At 27.9% G+C, this 24399-nt stretch overlaps 1 protein-coding gene across 6 annotated transcripts in view; it reads right to left on the minus strand.

Annotated features, from left to right (window-relative positions):
• The window catches only part of LOC107447300 (disintegrin and metalloproteinase domain-containing protein 11), a 204670-nt gene extending 190899 nt beyond the window's left edge, over positions 1 to 13771 (minus strand). For all 6 annotated transcript variants that reach the window (XR_015435316.1, XR_015435317.1, XM_087167335.1 and 3 more), the window contains exon 1: positions 13508 to 13771. Coding sequence is in view for 4 of the 6 variants with exons in the window: in XM_087167335.1 (XP_087023461.1) it covers positions 13508 to 13595 (88 nt within the window). In the remaining 2 variants the exon portion in view is untranslated. The remainder of the gene's footprint in view (positions 1 to 13507) is intronic.
• Positions 13772 to 24399: the final 10628 nt, after the last annotated feature.

Consider the following 24399-nt stretch of genomic DNA (forward strand, 5'->3'; position numbering starts at 1 on the left):
AAATATTTCAAATGTTACATTTTGTAAGAAAGAAAAAATTTTACTAGCAAGCAAAAGTTTAATATGTAGATTTTATAATTCATTACAAAATAAATTGTAGATAAAAGCAATATTCTTCAAAAAGGACAAAAAAAAGTGTAAAACTCATAATATAATACTGTCTGTTGATAGAAACACATAAGTTAAAAATTCACATTAGTCATTACTTGGATTTTAGAAATAATAATTTGTACATAATAAAATATTTTAACATTATTTCAACACGTTAATCGTAACGAAATGAACGATTACTTAGGATTTGAAAAATAATAATTTGCACCTAAAGAAAAATATTTTAACATTATTTCAACATGTTAATCGTATGGAAATGAACGATTACTTTGGATTTGAAAAATAATAATTTGTATATGAGGAAATATTTTAACATTATTTCAACATATTAATCGTATGGAAATGAACGATTACTTTGGATTTGAAAAATACTAATTTGTACATAATAAAATATTTTAACATTATTTCAACACGTTAATCATAACGAAATGAACGATTACTTAGGATTTGAAAAATAGTAATTTGCACCTAAAGAAAAATATTTTAACATCATTTCAACATGTTAATCGTATGGAAATGAATGATTACTTTGGATTTGAAAAATAATAATTTGTGTATGAAGAAATATTTTAACATCAATTCAACATGTTAATCGCATGGAAATGAACGATTGCTTTGGATTTGAAAAATAATAATTTGTGTATGAAGAAATATTTTAACATTATTTCAACATGTTAATGAAATGAACGATTACTTAGGATTTGAAAAATAATAATTTGCACCAAAAGAAAAATATTTTAACATCATTTCAACATGTTAATCGTATGGAAATGAACGATTACTTTGGATTTGAAAAATAAAAATTTGTACATGAAAAATTATTTTTCTGATATACACTTATTAACTGAAGTAAAAATGTGTAAGATTCAATAAAAAGAAATAATTGAGAATCAATTTTAGACGTTAACGACGCTTAAAACAGTTCTAATAGTGAACGATTTTTATTTAATATGATTTCAGTTAATATTTTTTTATTTTTAGAAATTTTAATATAAATATTAAGATTTACATCCGGCAGCATCTAAACTCACCCTCTCTATTTTGTTTCCTTGACATCAACTCAAACTTATAAAATAAAGATGTCGGGAATGAAAAATAACTTTTTCTAGAACAAATAATAAATAGTTAACATTTAAAGTAGAAAAAATTCATGAAAAAAGCGCGTAAATTCGCAATAACTTTCAGACGCAAAAAATTCGCGTTAAGGTCACAAATAAAAATGACTCTTTCAGCAAGTCGAGTTGCGTTTCAGCGGGCAGTAGATCATATTTAACAGGTATTCAGGTTTAGATTTCAGCTATTTTTACCTCAAGTTTAACAGTTAAATATTTTCAACCTAATTAGGAATGCTGATTTTTTTCCCCTGTCGTTGTATTTGCATACCCTCCAACTGCTACGGAATTTCCGTAGTTTCAGAAATCTTCTTTTTAGACGGTAGCAAAATTAATGTCTTAATATTTTAAAAAAATTAATTTTAGCGTAACTTGTCCACTATTACTTATAAAAGTGCAGACCATATGGCTAGATTCTTAAGTTCTGATAAACGTTTTATGAGAGATCCATTTGCTTTAAAAATTTCTACTTTGGTTCACTACCACTAGAAAGAATTATTTTCAAAATCCTCATTAGTTGGAGGGTATGTATTTGTTAATTTTTTAACTCTCTATAGTAAATTTCTCCCGCAGTGAACTGATCGTAAAGACACGGTTTTCAGTAGATCACCGAAATCAAGCATTACTGGTTGCGGTCAGTGGGTGACCACTTTTATCAACCTGCGTAGGAACCAAAGGTGCACGGTATCGGTCCTCGTTAAACTGTTCTATCGTAAAGCGCTCGACTTCGCGGGCAGGTCGTCGGGCTACCAAAGCAGGGGAGCCGTCCCCTCTCCAGAGGATCAAAATTGCAATAGCATGTCTTTGGATTATCCTCAGGGATCCGTCCCAGACCGTCGCCAATAGCCCATTGTGCAGTTCTAGTACGACGTAAATAAAGTATCTAACTACCGTCCTTACTGTGGGAGCGTCCCGCAGTGGACTGATCGTTGAGACACGGTTCCCACCAGATCACTCACTGAGGTCAGTGTGCGGGTGGGTGACCACTTAGATCAGTCTGCGTAGGTGTGTCGAGGGTGTGCGGTATTGGTCCTCGTTAAACTGTTCTACCGTAAAGTGCTCGACTTCGCGTGCAGGTCGTCGAGCTACCAAAGCAGGGGAGCCATCCCCTCTCCAGAGGATCAAAATTGTGATGGTATGTCTTCGGATCATCCTCAGGGATCTTTCCAAGACCGTCGCCAATAGCCCAGTGCAGCTCTAGTGCGACGTAAATGAACTACAACAACAACAACTGTGGGAGCAACGTTGGAAAACCTAATATGGGGCAGCTGAAAGAGTGGGCTAAGAAATCTGCCCTGTAAATGCTTGAATTAACGAAATGTTAGCACAGCTGGGCTTTGGAAATAAAAAAATATATTTCGATTCGATACTTAACATATTTTATTGGCGTTATTTCTATACTTAACTTAGAGTTTTGCTTTTCAACTGTCAATTACTGAGAATTCTATCATTGCTGCTACTGATGAAGTTAGATCCGAGTAATCATAAAATTTTTACTATTTGTGGTTTTTGAATTTTAACCACAAAAGATTACTCTCGTTTTATTTTATTGAAATACTTTACATACACAATCGTAAACATCATATCAAAATATATTCTTCAGGACGGTACATTTTTTATGACAAAATTAACCTCTCCTGTAAGAATTTACTAAACATAGGTAACCTCAGCGAGTTAAAGAATATGCATTTTGTAAAAAGGTTAATGCAAAATTTATTATAAGGACTTTTTATTTTATTTTATAATAAAACCGTCTCTGAACAGCCAACACACTTTTTTTGTACTAATGCTCAACTCCATAGCCTTGTAGTTTTGAACTCAATTCAGAAGACAAGGAAACTCCTGGATCATGTATTGGGAAAATTTTGCCTTCGTGGTGAAACTTTTGATGGAACTAACCCGCATTAGCGTTATATTGAGGAGAAAAAACACGAAAACCACAATTCGTATCGTTCAGTCATCACTGGGATTCGAACTCTGTTCACCTCATCATGAAGCGAACGCTCTATCGCCTGAGCCACCACAGTTGTCACCGGCTGTTTGTCAGGAGTAAGGACAGAGTTTTGATGACGTTAACAATATTTTTTTTATAATTTTTATTCTTTTAGATCATTTTTCCAGGTTATGGCATTTTGTAATTGGATTTTTAAGAGCTTTTTTTAATGTTTTCGGAATTATTTTTTATTCTAGATCCCGAAAGTCCTTTTTTTCCAGAAATTCTCTAGTATATTAACGGGCGGAGTCACAAACTGATGAAGTTGAATTAGTTAAGTGAGACTGTTTTTATTTACAAGTATGCATCAATCACATTAACTGACGTTGGAATAAGCATCCTCAAGTACAAAAATTTACTTTTAAACAAGAGACGCTCATTTAAGTTAGAGCATTAAAAAATCATCTTCAAGTACAAAAATTTACCTTTAAACAAGAGACGCTCATTTAAGTCAGAGCATTAAAAAATCATCTTCAGGTACAAAAATTTACTTTCAAACAAGAGACGCTCATTTAAGTTAGATCATTAAATAAGCATATCATTTAATCATTAAGTAAGCATCTTCAGGTACAAAAATTTACCTTCAAACAAGAGACGCTCATTTAAATTTCAAAATATCAACAGCAAAAAAACAAATAATAATCCTATAAAATTCTAATGAAATGCTAGTAATAGTGGAACTTCATTAAAATTTTTATACAAAAAAAATGTTTAAGAGTCAATTAATTTTTCATTTTTCTGTTATTTCATCATTAATATTGTATTACTTTTTATATTTTAACAAGAATGAAGGTAATCTTAAGAGGAAAACGTAGTTTTAGTTTAATATTTTTACATTAATAGGGCAATTCTTTCGCATTTCAAAATAGATTTATAGGGATTTTCTTTGGTCATCAAAATCTGGGCTCTGGTCACGAGTTATGACTTTAAATCCCATTTCTTTGTACTGTTATCTTTGATAACGACTCAGATTTGCTGGATTTTATTCATCACCTTAACCGAAATCTTTTCCAAATGCCCCCATACTTGAAGACATTCGAAACGTGAAAAAGATGGAAAACTTTTGTGATCGTTAAAAATAAATAAATTTGTCTTAGCCGTCAATTTGTAACTGGAATTTTCTGGTACGGTATCCATTCTTTGTTTCGTCTGGGCATTTTCTTTGAGTTGTTTCATCGATTGAACTTCTTTGAAGAGACGCTATCGATTCTGACAAAGACGAATCGCTATCGTTCTAATCCTTCATTTTCAGAATGTGTAGTTGTCAAGAAGATTTAACAACATTCTCGTTATTCGGCAATATTTTTCTTCAGCGATAATCGTCACGACAATAATTATGATTTAGACAATAATTGTCTCGAGGGAACGGTCCTCTGTTCCTCTCATTCTCCGTTAAATATTTTGCTACTTTATTTTGTTTTTATTTATTTTTTTTAAGTTCAGACAATTAAGTCCATCCCTTCTACCACTTTCAATGTATATATAATTACCTAAAAATAACTAAAATTTTTATTATTTAACACTAACCATACCAACACTTAATTTATACATATATATATATATATATATATATATATATATATATATATATATATATATATATATATATATATATATATATATATATACCATATATTTATACCTATATATATATATATATATATATATATATATATATATATATATATATATATATATATATATATATATATATATATACCTATATATACCATAGCCGGTCAAATGATCGGACTTTATGTTTCTTGATTGAATGTATGAAAAATAGAGGATAAAAAGGAAATATACTAAAAAAATTTATTATAATTAAACAAATTGTATATTGGCAATTTTTATGCATAACGAACACAAAGAATATGAATTTTTAATTTATTGCTCAACTCATTTTTTACATATACAGGGTGTTTCCGTTGTAGATTTTTCGCAAACATAATTCTTCAAATCATTATTATTTCTATAATTCTCATAATTATTCTTATAATTATGAGAATCCATAAGAGTTATAATTCTTATAATAGTTCTTATAATTAATATTTCTTCTAAGAACTTGTGCGGTCTTGATTGTTTCTGGGTAAAAACTAACACTTAGTTAGAAATGAAGTAAAGCTATCAAAATAAAATATGAACTACTTACCAAAACATTTAGTTTTTTGTCACTTTTCGTACACAGAAATGCCAATCTTAAATTTCAGGCACTTTCTTGAAATTTGAATTCACTGTTATTCTGATTGAACTAACTACGCAACAAGTTTTGCAGAAATGTGCTACTAATTAAATGCAATACGTTGAACAGGCATTACAGCGTCATTTTTGATCTGATAACCTTATAATGCAATAAATGTTTCTCACGGTCGAATGACCGGTTGCGGTAGAAATAGGTATACGACAAATATTATTCGAAATAAACTAAATACAAAAACAAGTAATAATAGAATATTAACTGTATTTAAATGTTAGAAAAAGTCTTGAAGTCAAATGTACAAAGATGATAAGCGCATTTTCGATGCAAAAGTTCTTAAACGGTCATTTGACTGGTTTTGGTATATTTAGTGTTAATGAAAAAAAGATACAGTAAAACCTGAGTAAGTTGACCACTTGTGGTGCATTGTTTTAGTGGTCAACTTAGACAAGTGGGCAACTTATAGAGGGGATGGGTCATTGTTTACTTTTTCGTTTCCTACATCATGTTGCTATTCATTTAAAAAAAAATTTTATTTGATTTTAAATTTTTTTTTAGCAAATAGTCAAATGAATATCTTAAGCAATGTGTTTAAACCTGAAAGAACTTTAATATGTTGCATGTACATAATTCTAATATTTAACTAACTTTTTAAAAAAAATATTATTTCGTTAGTTATGCATGTGAAGTGTTTAATAAAAATAATTTCTTAAAATATCGGAACACGAAAACATGTAATTGCAACTGGAAGAGCAACTTTTCAACTAACGCACCTGTTTTCAATGAATGAATGAAAGAAATGGCCAAAAGCTGATGCCCTACAGTTTCCCCAGATGGTCAACTCACAAAAGGGTTTAGATTGGCTTTTTACACTATTTCACCAAACATGTGAAATTTTAACATACATTACAAAATGACAGAAAATTTTCAGAATTTTTTTCTTCTGGTCAACTCATGAGGGTTTTAGAATAGAATTACATAATACTCCTAGAGAAAATTGACTTATTTCAGTGGTCAACATACAAGATAGACAGGTGGTCAAGTTACAAAGGTTTTGCTTCTTTATCTTTATATTATATAGGAAAAATTCCATTCTGGAGAATAGAGGTCAACTTATGCAGGTGTCCAACTTACAAGGGTGGTCAACTTACAAGGGTGGTCAACTTGGCAGGTTTTACAGTAATTGATTGTTATTTATGCTCTAATTACGTTTAAATTTTACTGTGTTAATTAATCTTTTTTTTTACTATTTGTGATGAAATAATAGAGAAAAAAATTTCAAAGAATAGTTTCAATGTTACAGCTATTTTTTAAATACATAATAAAGTAAATTTAGAGCCATCAACAAAAAGCTTATTTGCAGATTTTACTTTTAAATCTGACTGAAGTCAGTGTTGAAAGATTTACTATTATCAAAAAAAAAGTTAGAAATTAAAAGTTCAGCTCCTGTTTAAACTTTATAAAAAAAAAAAAAAAACGTTTTTCTTTAGGATCAATTTTATAAAAATAATTCAAAATAATAAAAAGTAGTACTTAAATCAAATTTAAAAAAAAAAACTTATGTTTTCAAACTTTTTCATATAAAATGAAAATGTTCTTTGTTAATGAAACAAAACATTCGAAAATAATTCGTAGGATATAAATTTTAAAATTTATGTATTTTATTTTTGATAAAACTGGAAGGATTATGCTTTGAAAACTATTTTTAATTTCATTTAAATAAAAATATTCTGAATTTAATATATGCCATTATTTTTAAGTTGTACATTTTTCTTTTTTTCTTTTTATTATTTTTTAGGAATTATCATACAGTATTATCTCGATATCCAAAGTTGATGGGACACTAAGAAAATTGAGATAGCGAGTTTTCGAGATAACAGAACTAAATATATTCTAAAAAGTAGAAAAACATACTCTAAAAAGTAGAGTCATGAAACATAAGAATAACTACTATTAAATATGTATGTATTGATAGCTAATTATAAGTCTAAATACAAGAATGATAATTTTATTTTTAAAAGTAAGACAAAAAGAACTATGTATTAAATTGAAAATAATTGGTTTACAATAAACTTAAATTACGATTTTTCTGAATAAATAATTTTCTATTTCGAAAAAAATTCGGCATAACAAGGTTTTAGAAGAAACTCATCCACATAGGAATTCAAATTAACAGGAAATGTAATATCATGGGGAAAAATATTTTTTTTGACATAACGAGGTTTTCCAGATATAGAAGTTCGAGATATCGAGAGCATACTGTATAATAAAAAGCTAAAATATATTTATTAATTTCATTAAGAAAAATTAAAGTATCTAAAAGGTGTAGATTCTGAATTTAACAAAGTTACCTTCAAATTTTTTTTTAAACATATGGGATTAAAGGTTGAAAAAAAATTTGAAAAATAATAAGAAAAAGAAACATCGTAAGCTTTTGTGTCATTTGAGTGGTTCATAAATTCAACATGACGGAAGAATTTAAATTAATCATTCAAATAGCGATAAATTAGTGACACGATTTAAAAGAAAATTATGAAAGATCTCATTAACTTTTAGTTTCTTATGACCCGAATAAACTAAGTATAAAAATAAATCCTCAAACATATTTTTTAAAATAAAAATAAAAACTTGCTTTGTAATAAAAAGTTAGTAACAAAACAAAAAATTTTTTGGCATGTTTACGTATACTTAAGTTATTAAGTTACATCGAATAAATATAATAATATCAACGAATAAATTAATATCAAATCGCATGTAACAAATATTTCGGACATTCACCAAAGCGATTATGGGAAAGTCGATATTCACCGGCGAAGGTCGACATTCTTGTTTGCTTTGAAATAAAATCAATGACTTAAAATACAAATTTTCGAAAAGTATTACGAAACAATTTAATTATATTTTTGAAACATTTGAAATTTTGAAAGGAAGTAAAAGCTCCAAATCTTTTAAGTTTTTCTTTTTTAATCCCGTCAAAATGTCGAGGGGGTTTCTGCCTCTATTTCTTGTGCTCGTGATATCTCCGGGCTAAAAAAATTTTTTTCACTTAAATTTCTAAAATTCTACATGTTTTATCGAAATGAAATTTTCTTATCTTTTAATAGGGTGCATGAAAGAAAATGTCACGGAAATAATGAAATTAACTTAAGCGGTTTTGAGGTTAACTGTAAAAGAAACTTTTTGACCAAAACTCTACACTAATTCTCTATATAACAATATTAACTCTCTTAATAGGGTGTAGATATTAACATGTAATAGAGATAAAAAAAATGATTTAGACTTTGAGGTTGACGGTAAAAAAGTTTCTCTAAAATTTCTAGAATTTTAAACGTATTCTCAATATAAAACTTTCAAATCCCATAATAAGGTTTAAGGAAAAAATATATCACCAAATTGTGAAACAAGAAAGAGGAAGGCAATAAAAAAGAAAAATTAAATCAAAATAAATATTTTTTTAAAAAATAATTTTTAATACAAAACATGTTTAAGTGTAAGAAGTAATGAAAAAAATTTAAAAGAGCAAAATAATTTTTCTTTCAATGAAATTTGAAAGCGGAGATAAAAGCTATTGCTTACACTACCGTCATTCTAAATTTTTCTTGAAAATCAAAATTTTAAAACAGCATTTACTTTAAAAAAAAAAGTAATTGAGAATCAAATGCTAACTTAGCCGAAAAAAAATAGAATATTTTTATAAACTTAAGAATAAACAATTAAAACACCACTTATGTTTAAAGATTACAGACATCAAACTTCAGAATTTTGAGGCAGAATACTATAAAACAAGCAATGTATTAAAATTTTTTTTAATTTTTTCGCGGTCAACAAAGAAAATTTTTATTTTAGTTACTTTTTATTAAATTATTGAAATTTTTTCTTCTATATAAAACTAAAAGTAATTAATTAAATTTATATAATGAATTAATATTTGAAAAAACTGTATTAACTACAAGTGTCATCCACAAAATGTATTTGAACTTAAGTGGATGAATAAGAAATATTTTACGAACGATTAAAAATTTGAACAATATATAGTGAGAGTGTGAACTAATAGTAGGAATTGAAAAAAAAAAAGAAAAAGAAAACCAAGACACGAGCAACAAAATTCTAAATAAATAAAAATGTTAAGACATTTTTTTTCCAACTAGAAATAATTGAGAGAAGCCAAATTAGTAAAAATTTCATGGGTGATTGCAATAAAGAAGGAACTTTTATAGGCTAAAACAGTGATTCTCAATCTTTTTTTGGGGGGGGCGGCACACTTTTAACGATTTCGAAATTTGACGGCACGCAATGAAAAAAATTAGTTTAAAAGTTGTTTACTTACCTAAAATTACACTGTGTTAAATAGTTTGGGATAATAATTTTGAATGTGAAATAAAATAATATGTACTGCAAAAGCACATTTATTAAGGGATTAATTATTTCTTTCGATCCATTTTTTTATTAGTTAGTAACAGTTATTTTTTTGCTAGTTATTAATTGTTAGCCTTTTTTCTATAGTTATTGACTGTTACTTTTTTTGTTAACATTAACTGTTATTTTTTTATGATTTCTCCTTAACTAGTTTTTTTGCTAATTATTATTTGTTAGCTTAATTTTTGTTAGTTATCTTTCGCTAATTTGTTTTTTACATATTTGTTTTGTTAGTTATCCTTTGTTAATTTGTTTATTAATTGCATAGCTTACTTTAATGATTAGCTCTTGAAACCTTTTTTTAAAATTGTGTGTCATATACAATTTAAACACTTCCATCTTATTTTAAGATTGTCAGAGACAAGACAATCGCCCGCAAAGAGATGTTCACGCGGTTAAAGCGTGGAATTATAAAAAGTATATATGGGTCATTCTCACAAAAACAGTCATTTTCATGTCCCCAGTATATTTTATGTTTGTTTTACAGCTTACGAAGAAAAAAAATTCAGGGAAAGTGTCCTTCAGAATGCAAGCTAACAAAAGAATAAAAATAAAATTATCAATTTTTATTTTTTATTTATTTTAGGTAATTAAAATATACCAATATGTCATTCCCTCACTTGTCCCCACTGCTGATTTAAAAAAAGAAAAAAATTGTTTCTGAAATAAAAATTTTTTTTTTACAAATTCGTGTTTTTTATTTCAGAATACTGAAATATAGAATTCAGGAAGTCAATTTTAAATTTAATTTCTGATAAAAATATTAACACAGCACTATTTTAAACTTTGTCCCCAGTGTTTCGCGTCATTCCCTCACAACAATGTTCTTATCACCTGCAATCTTCTTAGAATAAAAATATTTTAATAAAAGCTTCAGAAGTTAACAACTGGCATCATAGAACAAAATTGCAGTATGTTTCCATCTTCAACTTAAAGAAGCTTTGCTGTGGAATAAATTTGAATGAATCAAACCAGGTAAAATTTTTTACATTCGTCATTGCCTCATGTCATTTTTTAGAGTAAAATAAAATACAACTTCATCGAGAAAGTGGATAATTATATGTTGCTTTCTTGTATGAATATAATTGTATGCGATTGACTTCAGAAATTAATTAGGCCTAATTGTTATTTTTAAATTTTATTGAATTCGTCATTCCCTCACTAGTGTATAAAGTGAGGGAATGACGCTGAAGTGAGGGAATGATTCAAGATGAGTATATTATCAAATTTTTTTTTGTTCAATCGTGCCAGCCAATTTTATTTCCCAAACCTGTAAAAACTATTAAATATATAAGACTAAATTATTATAAATATTAGATATACTTGGTATGTTATAATTTTCAAACTTTAGGTAGATGTAACTTAGATAAAAACATGTATTAAAATAAAATATCATTCCCTCACTATTAGTGTCATTCCCTCACTTTTTAAATAGTGAAAATAATTAATTTACTTATTAATTAATTTGAAAAATGAATAAAAAAAATTAATAAATTAATTTAATAAAATAATTAATTTATTTATTTAATTAATTTATTTATTAAATTAATTATTAATTATTATAAATTAATTAATTATAAATTAATTATTTAAAAAATTAATTAATTTAAATATTAAGTATAATTTATAGGATACATACTTTCTTTATAATGCCATTACATATTTCTATTAATATAAAAAAGTTTCAGAGCTTTTTATTCACTTTACTTTTTTAGGATTTTATGAACTGAAAAATGACAGTTTTCGTGAGAATGACCCATATATAATATTATATATCTATACACTTTTCTTTAGTTTAAACTTTACTTGTAATAAAATAAAGCATTATAATTTTTATTGTATCATTTCTAATATTTGGCGGCACACAAAAGTGCCGCGGCAGAGTGGTTGAGAATCACTGGGCTAAAACATTCCCCCAAAATATATCTATAAATCTCATGTATTTTTTAATAAAAATTTATTAAAATATGGCATTCCTACAATTAGTTCAAACTCTCCCCATATCTTGTTCAAATTTTCAATCGTTAATAAAATGCTTTTTATTCATAAACTCAAATTCAAATTCATTTTTTTTAAACTTTTAGTGGATTGCACTTGATATTATTCTTCAAATGTTAATTCGTTCATTAATTAGGGGTGAGTGAAAAATGAAATGGAATTTTCTGATGGGTGAAGTCATTGTTTTAAATTTTACTATAAGCGATTCAGTTTTTCATATATTTTGAAAATAACATCAGTGATAATTTCTAACTTAAAGTTCTATTTGAACAAAAAATTAATTCATTACTCACATTTAAATATTTAATTATTTTGTATTCGCTGTGTCATGTAAACTCAATAAAGAACATTAAGTGGTAGCACGTGTGGTCCACGCCACCCAATTTATACTTTTACAGTTGTCTTATAACACGCGTTTTTTTTTTTTTCATTTCCTACAATTAGTTCACACTTTCCCTATTTATATATTTACTAGGGGGCTAAATCCCCTGTTCACTACCGCTCACCAACCCTAGTGATCGCTTCGCAATAATTGTTTTTTCTTGGCGGAAAACAGTTTTTGTACTAAAGTGAAAATTATTCACTTAACATACATGTACTAAAAGGAATTCTGTCTGCTTACGCTGGCGCCTCTACTTTCCACGCCCAAATATTAATATCAAATAGTATTATAAACATTTAGATCTCTTGGTGAACAGAAGTGATTTTTCGAAGTAATCAGTTTTTAAAATAACACTTATAATCTTATAACGTTCTATTGTTCAAACAAATTTGATGAGTTCACAAGCATAATTTATAATTTTTGCTAATAATAGCAGTACTGGAAAATAACCTTAAATTAGGGATGCAAAAATATTTAAAGGAAAACAGCACCTTTACGACTTTTGTTAATTTTATGCTGATGGCAACCAAAACAACTGGATCCTTTCTAGTGATTTTTAGGCCAATAAATATGCACGGACAACAATAAAAAACTCTGACATCATAATTAGACATACTCAAAATAAAATAAAAATTGTTATATTTATAATTGTTATCTATCATCATTATTAAAAATTTTAACCTTTTCACACACATGCGTTCTCAATTTTAATTGGCTGTTTTGTGCGTTACTTACCACAAGTGTTCTGCGATTGGTTATGTGTTATCATTTCACTCTCTTCTTATATTATATAAAGACATATTTTGTTCAGATTTTCAATCGTTAATTCATCCACCCAAGTTAAAATACATTTAATTCTTAATTCATTGTTAAATTTAATTAGTTAGTTTTATAGAAGAGAAAAAACTTAATAAAAAGTAACCAAATTAATTTTTCACCTTAGGTTGGAATTGATTTTATATTACTTGTTTAAGACGGGAGTAGAAAAACCCATATGAAATATGCATGCACTTAACTGTTATACATCGAGTTCAAGCTAAAATACTTATCAATTACTCAATAAAAAAAAACATTTAACTCTTGTTTACTTTTCACAAAGCGTAAACAACAAAACACAAAGGAAGAGGGATTTTGTGATATGAGATTTTTAAGAAATCTATCTGATCCTGAAAATCGGAGTTTTCCCCCTAAGCGATGAAGGGTGAAGCGGTTCAATATCAACAGGGCAGAGAGAAGGAATGAATCTGTAACACACACCACACAAAAACCAAAAGACTTCAGAAATATTCCACACTTACCTCTTTCGTTTTTAGGCACCCCCACAGAGGCACAAAGTACCCCCCAGGACAGGACCAGGGCACATATTTTCAACCTGGGATTCATCATCTTTTATTTTAGGGTCGCCGAAATAAGGTCTCCAGCGGCCGATCGTCTGCCCGCGTCCTCTTCTGTCGGGCTCGATCCCGCGCTTCCAGCACAGGACGCGGTGCGCATGGCCGTCGAAATGTTCTGTTCGAATGCTCCAAGAGGAAAGATGGCGGATGAGAAAAAGCTACTCTCCACGTGATAACCCAGCTTTATATATATATCCTGGAAATCTTCCCGTTTCTCCCGTTTTCTCCGCCCTCCAGCATGGATTGCATTCTCCAGGTCCCGGATTGATCCATAAATCAGATCGTTTGGAGCGCCCCTCTCTCCCCCCTCATTGAATGCCTTTTTTGTTCGTCATCCTTAAGTGCATTGTTATCCAGAAAACAAGGGAGAATAGATGAAACAGACACCTCATCTTGATTGTTTTCCCGAATTTTTCCGGTTTCTTTGTTTTCGTTCCCGACCCATGGTGTGGCGCGCTCTGCAATTTGTTTTGTATTTATTTTCAATGGAACTCTGTTTTTTGGTTTTACAGATATGATCCAATGGACGATTTATATTCTGGAAATATGTTTTGAAATCGAATTTAAATAGAGCAATTTGAATAAAAAAACGTTAAACATTTGGGGCTAGTAAAACAGACGCGCAATTTGTCGGACGGTTGGAATTGAAGACGCATTTTCTTTTCTTTAGACCGCTCTTAATATACCTTTACGTCCGGATAATAAGTTCGTTATATGAAAAATTCGCTAAATAGAGAATCACCTTTTTAAATACTTAAGCAACACAAAACCAGTTTTAAATTCATAAACACTAGATATAATTAGAATAGTAATGGATACATCTTTATCTTGTAAACTAGTATTTACTATTTATATCATGAATCTTAATCATAAAAGAAATCTGCATAGAAAGCAAGAATAGAGCAAAACATACACTTTCGTGCTGCATGCATTTTAAACAGAAAAAAAGGCTAAATTTATGCATGAAATTATAGACGCATTCATTATAAAAGTAATTTTAAACATGCATTACCACATGCGTTTCTTAAGTTAAATTGCTACGGATAAAATCCGTTAATTTGAACTGAGTTTTGCCTTTGAAATGCAAACAAAAAGGGAATTTATTGCTTTCTCTAAGATAATTTTTAGAGAAAACAGTAATGCATTTCATAAATCGGTGGCTTCGCAAATTAATTCAAGGCCATTTCCCCCATAAAATGCTTTAATAAGTTTGAAATGTTTTAAGAAATATTTTGGAAAAAAAAAAGTGGATCTCAATGAAAAAAAAAAGTTCGTTAAATAGAAAATTCACTTCTCTATTTGGAAGTTATTTTTCAAAAAAAAAATTTTCAAAAATGTTCTTGGTTCCTCGAAAAAATTCGTAAAATGGAAGTTCGTTAAATAGAAGTCCGTTATATTGCGCTGTATCAGTTAACTTGGAGGGAATTTAAAAACCTCAACTAAAGTTTCACAAAATAACAAATATTATATTAAATAATAAATACACAATTTATAATTTTAGGTGAATAATATTATGAATAATTTGATATTTATAATTTATTTACATATTTTTTTGAGTTCAAACTTGGAACTAGAAGAATATATTTTACATTTGAGAGTTTCAAAATTTTCAACTAAATAAGTATGGTATTCTCTAGTTCCATAAATTGTTGAAGCTTTCTTAGATCTTGTTTCCAATTTTTTTTTCATTCTCATGTTCAGTTTTTTGCAGAACTGAATATTATCGAAAAATTTACATGCCCAATCGAACAATTCTTTAGGTGTTGTTAGATTTTGTGTTTGCAAACTACTCTTTCTTGCTTCCCTCTTCACCGTCCCACCAATACCATCGCATGCCCCTTTGCCATGAGAAGCTTAACATTTTTGTAGACACTTCGATGCTTTAATTCGTTCAGCGGGTTGCAGCAATAGTTCACCATTTCTTGATTTTATCTGTAAATTTATAATTAAATTTCGTGATAAATGTACAAATCAAATTCTTACAATTAATGCATTTCTTAGAAATGAAATTTTATGTTAAAAAAAAACAATAATTATTATTAAAGTTGATATTACTAAGTTAAATAACAATTGAAACTTACCTTATTTGATAATTATTATCACGTAGATCAGCACTCCGAACTACCTTAACAAACGCTCGTTACAATTCAAGTATAAACATGAAAAAACGCGCAGCGTGTGAGGTAATCAGCGCATAAATTATAAATAACTAATTATTCATAATATTATTCGTCTAAAATTGTAAATTATCTATTTATTATTTAATATAATGTTTGTTATTTTGTGAAACTTTAGTTGAGGTTTTAAAATTCCCTCCAAGTCAACTGATACAGCGCAATTGAGCGGAGTGGAGTAGCAGAGCCCACCGCGGTGCAGCGTTTCGCGAAAAAAGCTATAACTTTTTATGGAATTGCGATCCATTTTTTTTTTTGAAAGCCATTTTGTTCAGAATAAAATTTACTTTGAAATGGGTTTTGCTTGAACTTTGTACGACATTAACAACATTTTTGTTTTTCATTTTACAACTTAATTTTGCAATAAAAATTAAATTTTTTAAACATTTGTTTTATTATAATTATTTTATCAAAAACTTCAATTATATCCGCGTAAAATGAGATACATTTTTTTAAAATCCATTCATTCTATCCTTAGATATTTATTTTTTAATTAAAAAGAGCTTTAAGATTTAATTGTTAATATCTTGTAAAACAAATTAAATGAAAAAAAAATCGTTTTGGGCTATTGTTTTGTATAATATATACTTCTCAAAAAACAACAAAAAATGTAAAAATTATGATATCGAATTTTGGGTGTTACCGCTATTAAAATTTTGACTCGTATACAATTTTTACATCATCTTCAAAAATCTAATTTCACATGGCAAATTGCAAAATTTGAGCGAAATCGATCGAAAAGTTTAGAAATTTGAAATCTAAGAAGTTCGTATGAACATAGTTTGATATCTCGGGAGACATTCTGATTTCGACCAAATTTTGTATTTTGCCTTGTTAAATTTGATTCTTTAAAATTATAAAGAGAAAAAAAAATTTGAATTTTTTGTATCAATTGTATTTTTTTTCCGACTATTTTTAAATAAAATAAAAAATTTACTAAAAGTTATTTTTTGCATGGAACGTTGGATATAACATCATCCCTGGAAACATCATAGCATCACTTCTATGTTAGCAAAACATGCCATCTAAACCATAGTGCATTGCAAACAATGCAGAACTCGATGTTGTCGATCAGTTTAGCGTGTTTCACACATAAACTGGTTCAACCTATTATTATGATCTTTGCAAACACCACTGTAAACTCATTTTTGCGTTTCGGGTCTCCTAACCAAAGAATATACTCAGGGGAAGAAGTGTATAGTTTGTCCAGAGTAAGAACTCCCCCAAGTCATTCGTCTGAACTCATGGCGGTGATTATGGTAGCGAGGAATTTGTAGTATGCTATCTGTAGTATGTGGTCAAATCATGACAAATTTAAAGTATATTTTAAGAAGATCATGGTAAAGAGAAAGTATATTCGCACATAAAATCTGTGCACATAAAATCTGTGCTATCGTTATAAATTTATAAACAGAAAAGAGAAATGTTTTATTGAAATGATAGCATTATTTATGTCAGTTTATGTCAACAATTTATGTCAGTATGATAAGCCGATTCATTTGAGCATTGAAAAATTTATGATTGATGGGGCTTTTTTTAATTTCAAATATAAATTTTGAAACTTATGTTTGAAAAATTTTAAATTTTTAAATAACGGAGAAAATATTACAATACTGTAAAAACAGTTAAAATTTATAAGCTCAGGTTGTATGCGCAACGTTTTGAAATACTTGTCAGAAATAGCCATTTACGCAAAAGGAGGGATATTATTAACATATAAAGGTTTTATGGAGGGAGATTTCATGGATTGTCGAGTTTTATAATATTGAATAATATCCTATCATCTTTTTCGATGTGCATGTCAGATTTATTTAGGATAGTGTCTGCTGAACTTGAACATTTCAGACTCTAAAAGTGTAAAATATTTTATTAGCTAAATTCGAAATGAACGACTGAAGTATAGTCTACTGTCATTTTTTCGATGTGCAACTTAAATATTTATTTAGGATTGCTGCTATTCAGCACTTCTTTTTAATATTATTGATAAGTTAAATTTGAAATGAATAAATAAAATAAATATTTATTTCGAAATTTAAAGAGCTAAATTTTGAAGATAGTATTTTAAAGTTGTATTAATGTTTAAATCCAAGAAAAATTTTTTTAAATTTAAAACCTTGGTTTCATGTTAAAGTGACATTTTAGTAGAGGAAAAAGTCTAAATTCCTTTTTACTTTTGATCTACGTCGAATTTCAATAATTTTTTTACACGAATTACAAATTTCAATTATTCTATCTTGTTAAGGTCTCTTCAACATTTTATTATAAAAGGGACGATTTAAAGAAATATAGTACTTAATTGAATACTGGTTGAATAGGGTGAGTTTCATTTTCCTTTCTCAAACATAATTAAAAACCTTTAATAATACCTCAATACTTTTGTAATAAGATATTTTCTCTGATATTAAAAAAAAGCATACTTTGTAAATCGCGAAAAAGCACTGAAAAATACCTGGAAAAATTGCACCTCCTTAACAATTGCATAAACATATCAGATTTGATTCATGCATTGTACCCGAATTTAAAAAGAATCTAATTACTCAATCGTAAAAAATGAGTCATTGTACAATGTTTTATTTAAAGGAACTTTTAATGCTTTATACATATTTAATTTTAAATAAAATTACATGATATACTATACTAGTATTGTTATACAAAAGGAATTCATTAACAATCGTCTCTCAGGGCCTTGATTGTTTTGATAAGTTAAAAATATTAAAACAATTCAATCAATTAGATATCAATAGAATTTTCTTTAAAATAAAATGTAGTTATAAAAAGTAAACTTTATATTTTATTGAATCACAGTGCAATAAATATAATTATTGAAGCTTTAAACAATTTTAGAACTTCTTAATATAAAGTTGGGAAAGGATAATTTTTTTTTATCTGAATCTTGAAAAAATCTTAGAAAAATATGTTTTAATTTCGAGAAAAGTTTTAGAAAAAATTTACTCAATTGTAAAAATTTCTATAACACAAACGAATAAAAAACAAAGAGTTAAAGATAAAAGATTGCAATTATTTTGACGCAAAAAGGTATTTCTCACTTCCTTTGTTCAACAAATAACTTTTTGACGATTTTTTTTTAGTAAGTGACAATTTGATATTAAAACGTTCCGAACAGAAACGAATCTTTTAGAACAATGTGAAAAAAAAGGAAGGAAAAGCAGTTCGGGACTTAAATGGTTATGTAATTGTTCGAGTGAAAAATATAATTTGTTTGGAAAAGTTGGGGGAGAAAATGATTTTCAAAAGGGCCATATATATACATATCGCCCATGTTTCTAACATTGACCATGAGAAGTACTAAATCAGATGCAATTCCTAGATTAGCAAGCGAGCTTTACTAATTTATTTTCTTCACGGTTATTTAGGGGTTTTCAACTGATCCCGTTCCCTCAGTGATTAGTCCAAGAAGCGGTAGCAGTTATAAATTCTAAAGAAACGCAAGTCCAATTTTATTTCCATCATAATCATAGGGAGCTTTAATTAATATTATTTTATATAGAAGTTCTAATTGCTGCCTGAAACTCTCTATACTTTTATTAGTTTATATTCAAAATATTTTCGATAGCGCTGTCTAACTATTTCTTTTAATTGAGTTGTTTTGAAAAACTTCATTACCAAATTTAGAGATCTAAAGAATATTACATCAAGTTAAAATCATTAGCAAACGGTATTTAAATTTGGTTTAAACTTGTGTATAGAGTATTGAAGTCTTTTTTTAAAAGCAGTTTTATTAAGGAAATTTCCTAAATTAATCAGTTTCATAAACTATTAATTTTATATGTATTCGACTTTTGAAAGTAATAAAGTATTCCTTAGTTATTTTTTTAATAACAAGAAGTAAATGTCATTGACTAATAAAAACAAATGCGGCATGTAAACGATTCTTTATTGAACTTTTCGAAGGACTTCGCTTATTTAAATTCACGATAGACATTAGTTATTAACTCCTATTAAAGGTTTTAAGAAATTCATACGATTTCATGTACAAAATTTACTGCGATTATAACCGAAGATAAATCTCATTAAATATTAAGCAGATTTACAGACTTTCAAAAAACCCACAATTTTTTAATTTTTCTTCGAGATTAAGCGCATTTCAGCAGGTTAAACAAATTCAATAAACCCGTTCTTAAAACTCTAAGATTAATAGAATATGTAATGAAGTAAATGATATTTTCTTAATAACTATTTAATATTATGCATTCAACATAATAATTCAAAAAAAGTATTTGCATTTTATCTAAAAAATTAACATACGAGAGCTGGTGACACACGCACTTTGTATTAGAATCAAGAAATACGAGTATTACATATAATATTCAAAATAAAACAGTAAAATCTACCGGAAAATTTTAAATTCAATGTTTTTATAAGTTAAAAGAAATCAGATACTATAAAACGAAATCGCAAGAAATAATTTCCATTTAATATTTTTAATACTATTTTCATATTCTTTAAAAATGTAAAATATTGTCGATAAATTTAATAAGATTTAACGTTCAAACAATACTATAAATCTATAAAGGTAGAAATCATTAAAAGTTTTGTTTTAAAACTCTACCGCTAAGGCTGTTTGATTTAATTTAGCATAGATTTAACTATTCCTTAATTCCAAACATTATGCTTAATTTGAAGTTGAACTGCAATAAAAAAGCATGTTGCATTTTTAGAAAAATGGCCTTTGGAAGTATGACCCACAATTCTAAATTTAGTTTCGTAAAATTTCAAAAATGAATTTTCTAGTCTTAACGAGTCAAATTTTCAAAAACCAGAAAAGTTAAATCGAAAGTGAAAAATCTAACATATGTTGCTTGTATTTATAACTGTTAAAATTTTCAAGTAGTTATAGTTTAAAATTCCAAATTTTTTCCAATAGTTTAAAAAGTAATAAAAGTCAAAAATAGTGAAAAAATTTTTTTTCAATAGTTAAAGATTCAATAGTTTAAAATTTTTTAAGTTTATTAGCATTTTACAAAAGGAAAGTTTCCAACATCTGCTGCTTGCATTTATAACGTTTAAAATAAATATTTATCAAAAAATAGATTTTGCTGTCAAAAAAAAAATTGTTGAATCATCACATTTGAATTAAATAAAATTGCAACGTAAAAAACACAGTACATTTAAAGTGATTAACTTTTCTACAATATAATGGACGGAAACCGATATGCTGACAGTCTAAGAACGTTTTGTACTCTGATGTTCGACTCTTATAAGCTATCAAATTTGTTAATAAAAAGACCCAAAAATAAACTAAACACAAGTTTTATTTCTGTTCAAGACAAAGAACACACTTTTACAAATAGAATTTCTTAAGACTCAAACAATAGTTCATTCATTACAAAATTATTCAATGCAAAATACTAAAAACATTCGCCACTAAATTTGTTTAAGGAAAAATTTTAAACATATTACTATTTTGTTACTCTTCAGCTGGAGATTATGTTAACAAAGGGGGTAGTGTTAATCTAGTGATCATATCTAAAATTATTGTAATAAAAATTTACAAATTTTTTAAATATAAACATTTGAATGCAATATATTTAAGTAACGCAACTTAATATTTTTATGAAAGTTTTTTTCGGTTATTAAAAAAATTTTAGATTTTAGCAATAAAGTTTAAAATTTTATTTCACAGATCTGAATTTTTACATAATCTCATTTTATGAAAACCAAAATAGAATGAATCATTTTGGAGAATAGGTTTCTTCAATGGATCCAAATTGTCATTTTAAAAATGGGTCAACTTCAATTTTAAGCTTAAGCTACAACAAAAATTTAAAAGTTTTGTATCAATTTTAAACAGAAATAAGTATTTATTTATAAAAATATGAAATCAACAGGGTACATTGTTCGTATAATTTTTAAACGAGTTTTCCTATTACCATTAAAAGGTGTTTTAAAATGTAGAAAACTATTACCGAACAAATAAAACTGCATTGCCTTACAAAACAGACATATTTATAATTAAAATATATCAGTAAATTGAGAAATCCAGGGAACAAAACTTGTTAAGCTTTAAGACGAAGAACTGATTAATTTATTTAGAAAATTTTTATTTCGACAAATCATTTCATGTATCTTAGAGAATTTTAAAAATATTTATACTTCTTCAGCGATCTTTGATTTACTACTAAATAAACTAGAAGTATAATCCAGTATTCATTTAAAAAATAAATTTATACTAAGAGCATTTTTAGTGGCGAAATGAGTACAGAAAAGGGTCTTAAACTGTAACATTCACAGCTCGTTACAATCCATATACATCAATATAGCAACGTTGACACAAAACATTAAAGTTTAAATTTCATACTCCATCGTAATATAAAGAAATAAGATACATTCGTTATTAAATACATACTGTTTCAGTATTCTTTTAACATATTGAAATTTCAGAACAGTTTCATTCATGTTAATCTGGCTGATACAAGATATTTAAGAACAAACATTTTAGATTTAGGAAAACGCAATTTCGTTAATTTCAACACTAAAATTAAGTTTAAAATGAAAAAGAAATTTTAAAACTGGTCAATTGTACGTTACAGTATTTTATTTCATTTTTTTTTGACGGCAAACGTTCCATGCATTAAAAACATTTCATCTAAATTTAGGCGTAGAAAGATTGGTTTAAAATTTATTAAATTTAAAAATTGCCCTTCGTTTATTTAAAATACTTTACCTCTTAGAATTGAAACTTCAGAAAAGTATTCAATGCAAATACTGTCAAATTACTCTAACTTTGGATTAGTTTTACCTTAAGACAAGCTAGAAGTTTGCTTTTATTATTAACTATTTTAGCACGTAACATTAATAACAGTCTGATTCAAAACTTATCTGCACAGTCATAATTGTTTAAAAAATGGCAATTATAAAAGTTCAATTAAGTAGTTTATATATTTTGAGCTTTAGCAAATTAGACCTTCATTTTAAGATCGTAAAAAATTTTCTTTAAATTTATTGCAAGCCTAAGGTTTTACAATTAAAAATTAAATCTAGAATTATACTACATTTTCAACTCTAATTTTAAGAGCATTCGTCAAATGCAACCCTCATCCACATAAGGCTTAGATCACTTTTTGTTAAGATCTTTAAACGATTGCATACTGTCGTAATCTAAAGTTCTACGAGTGGTCTAGTTCTATTAAGCAATTTTAAAGTGCTGGGGATTTTCAGGGCACGAACTTGCAATGTAAAATTGCAGTCCTGGACCTTACTACCCAGCCCTTTAAAATTTTATAAACGCACTAGTCCAAAAGTTACTTTTAACAGCTTCTAGGCTATTTGGCAGTAAGTGCTAGAGTTCCTCGGAGACTTCAGGTCACGAACATGCGATCTAGCATCGCAGTCCAGGACCCCCAGAACTCCAAAAGCCACCCCGGCCCTTACTGCAGGGACACTGTTTTACTGCTGCAGCGTACACAAGGAAATCAAAAAGTTCCGAAACTGCTGAACGAGTGTAGAGCTCGAAGAGGGAGCAGAACGGCCGTCTACCGGTACCAATTCGAACTCCAAGCTTGTCGAGCTGTCTTGGAATTTTTCGTTTCACACAAGTTTACCTGGGTTGTAAAACTATGTCCCTATATCGAGTTTCCGATAGATCGCAGATTTATGGAGGGTAAACATTTAAATTACTCTAACAGAGCTAAAGTTCTCAAAGAAAGTATAATTACTAAACATTTATCTTAGTACATCGGGCTGATCGTTTTCCTGCTTCGAAGCACAGGGTAAAGTTTATCTATATATATAAAAAAAAAAGACTCAATTGCTTAAAGATAAAAATTTAAAAAATCTTTAAACTGTCTCTGCCAAAGTTCATGTTTAAAAGTTATTTTAAAGTAAAAGAATAAACCTTTATTTTTCCTGCAACGCTACTTAAAACTTACTCTTAATTTTCAATTATCTTATTATGTACTTTAGAGTCGTACCGTTTAAAGAATAGCAACTGTCTGAGAATTACAGCTATAAAACACTTCAGGTATACAGATTTCCACTTAATATGCTTTAATATGTTTAAGAATTTAATTTGCTGAACTAATAATTTCTGAAGACTTATATGTTCACGATATTTTACTTTAGGAAATTTTAACCAGAGCAGGCAAACCTTCTTATAAAATTAAAAAGCTTGAACTGGAAATTGTACAAGCTTTTAATGATTATGATCGAATTCTACTTATGTTTTGAATTAAAAATATTTCGCATATCCACTTGGTTTTTATTTTTGTTACAAATAGTTTTGTGTGGCACAAAAGCTCTTTTGAGATGTGCGGGACTCCAAACGCAAGGCGATACGTTAAGTCAGCAACTTTTACAATAGTTTAGTTTTAAATTTTAATTTCAGACAAATATAAAACATTGAAATGCAAGACAAGACATTGAAACATCTATTTATATTTATTTTCTATTTAAATAAAATTTTCAAACATAACAAGTTTCTTCCACACATAAAATTTGATAACTTTAATGTCAAAAACAAAACTAGAAGAAAATCATGTAGGACTAGAATTATATGCCAAATTTGTTTTCTCGGTGAAATGGATTTAAACTTACGGTTTAATGAAGTTTGTTATAAGTAATCTCAAATGTAATAAGCGCAGTTTTTAAGTTATTTCAAGTTTG

The sequence above is a fragment of the Parasteatoda tepidariorum genome, chromosome 7 (genome assembly GCF_982258835.1).
Source record: "Parasteatoda tepidariorum strain Cologne lab strain chromosome 7, Ptep-v5.0, whole genome shotgun sequence".
Classification (NCBI taxonomy): Eukaryota; Metazoa; Arthropoda; class Arachnida; order Araneae; family Theridiidae; genus Parasteatoda; species Parasteatoda tepidariorum.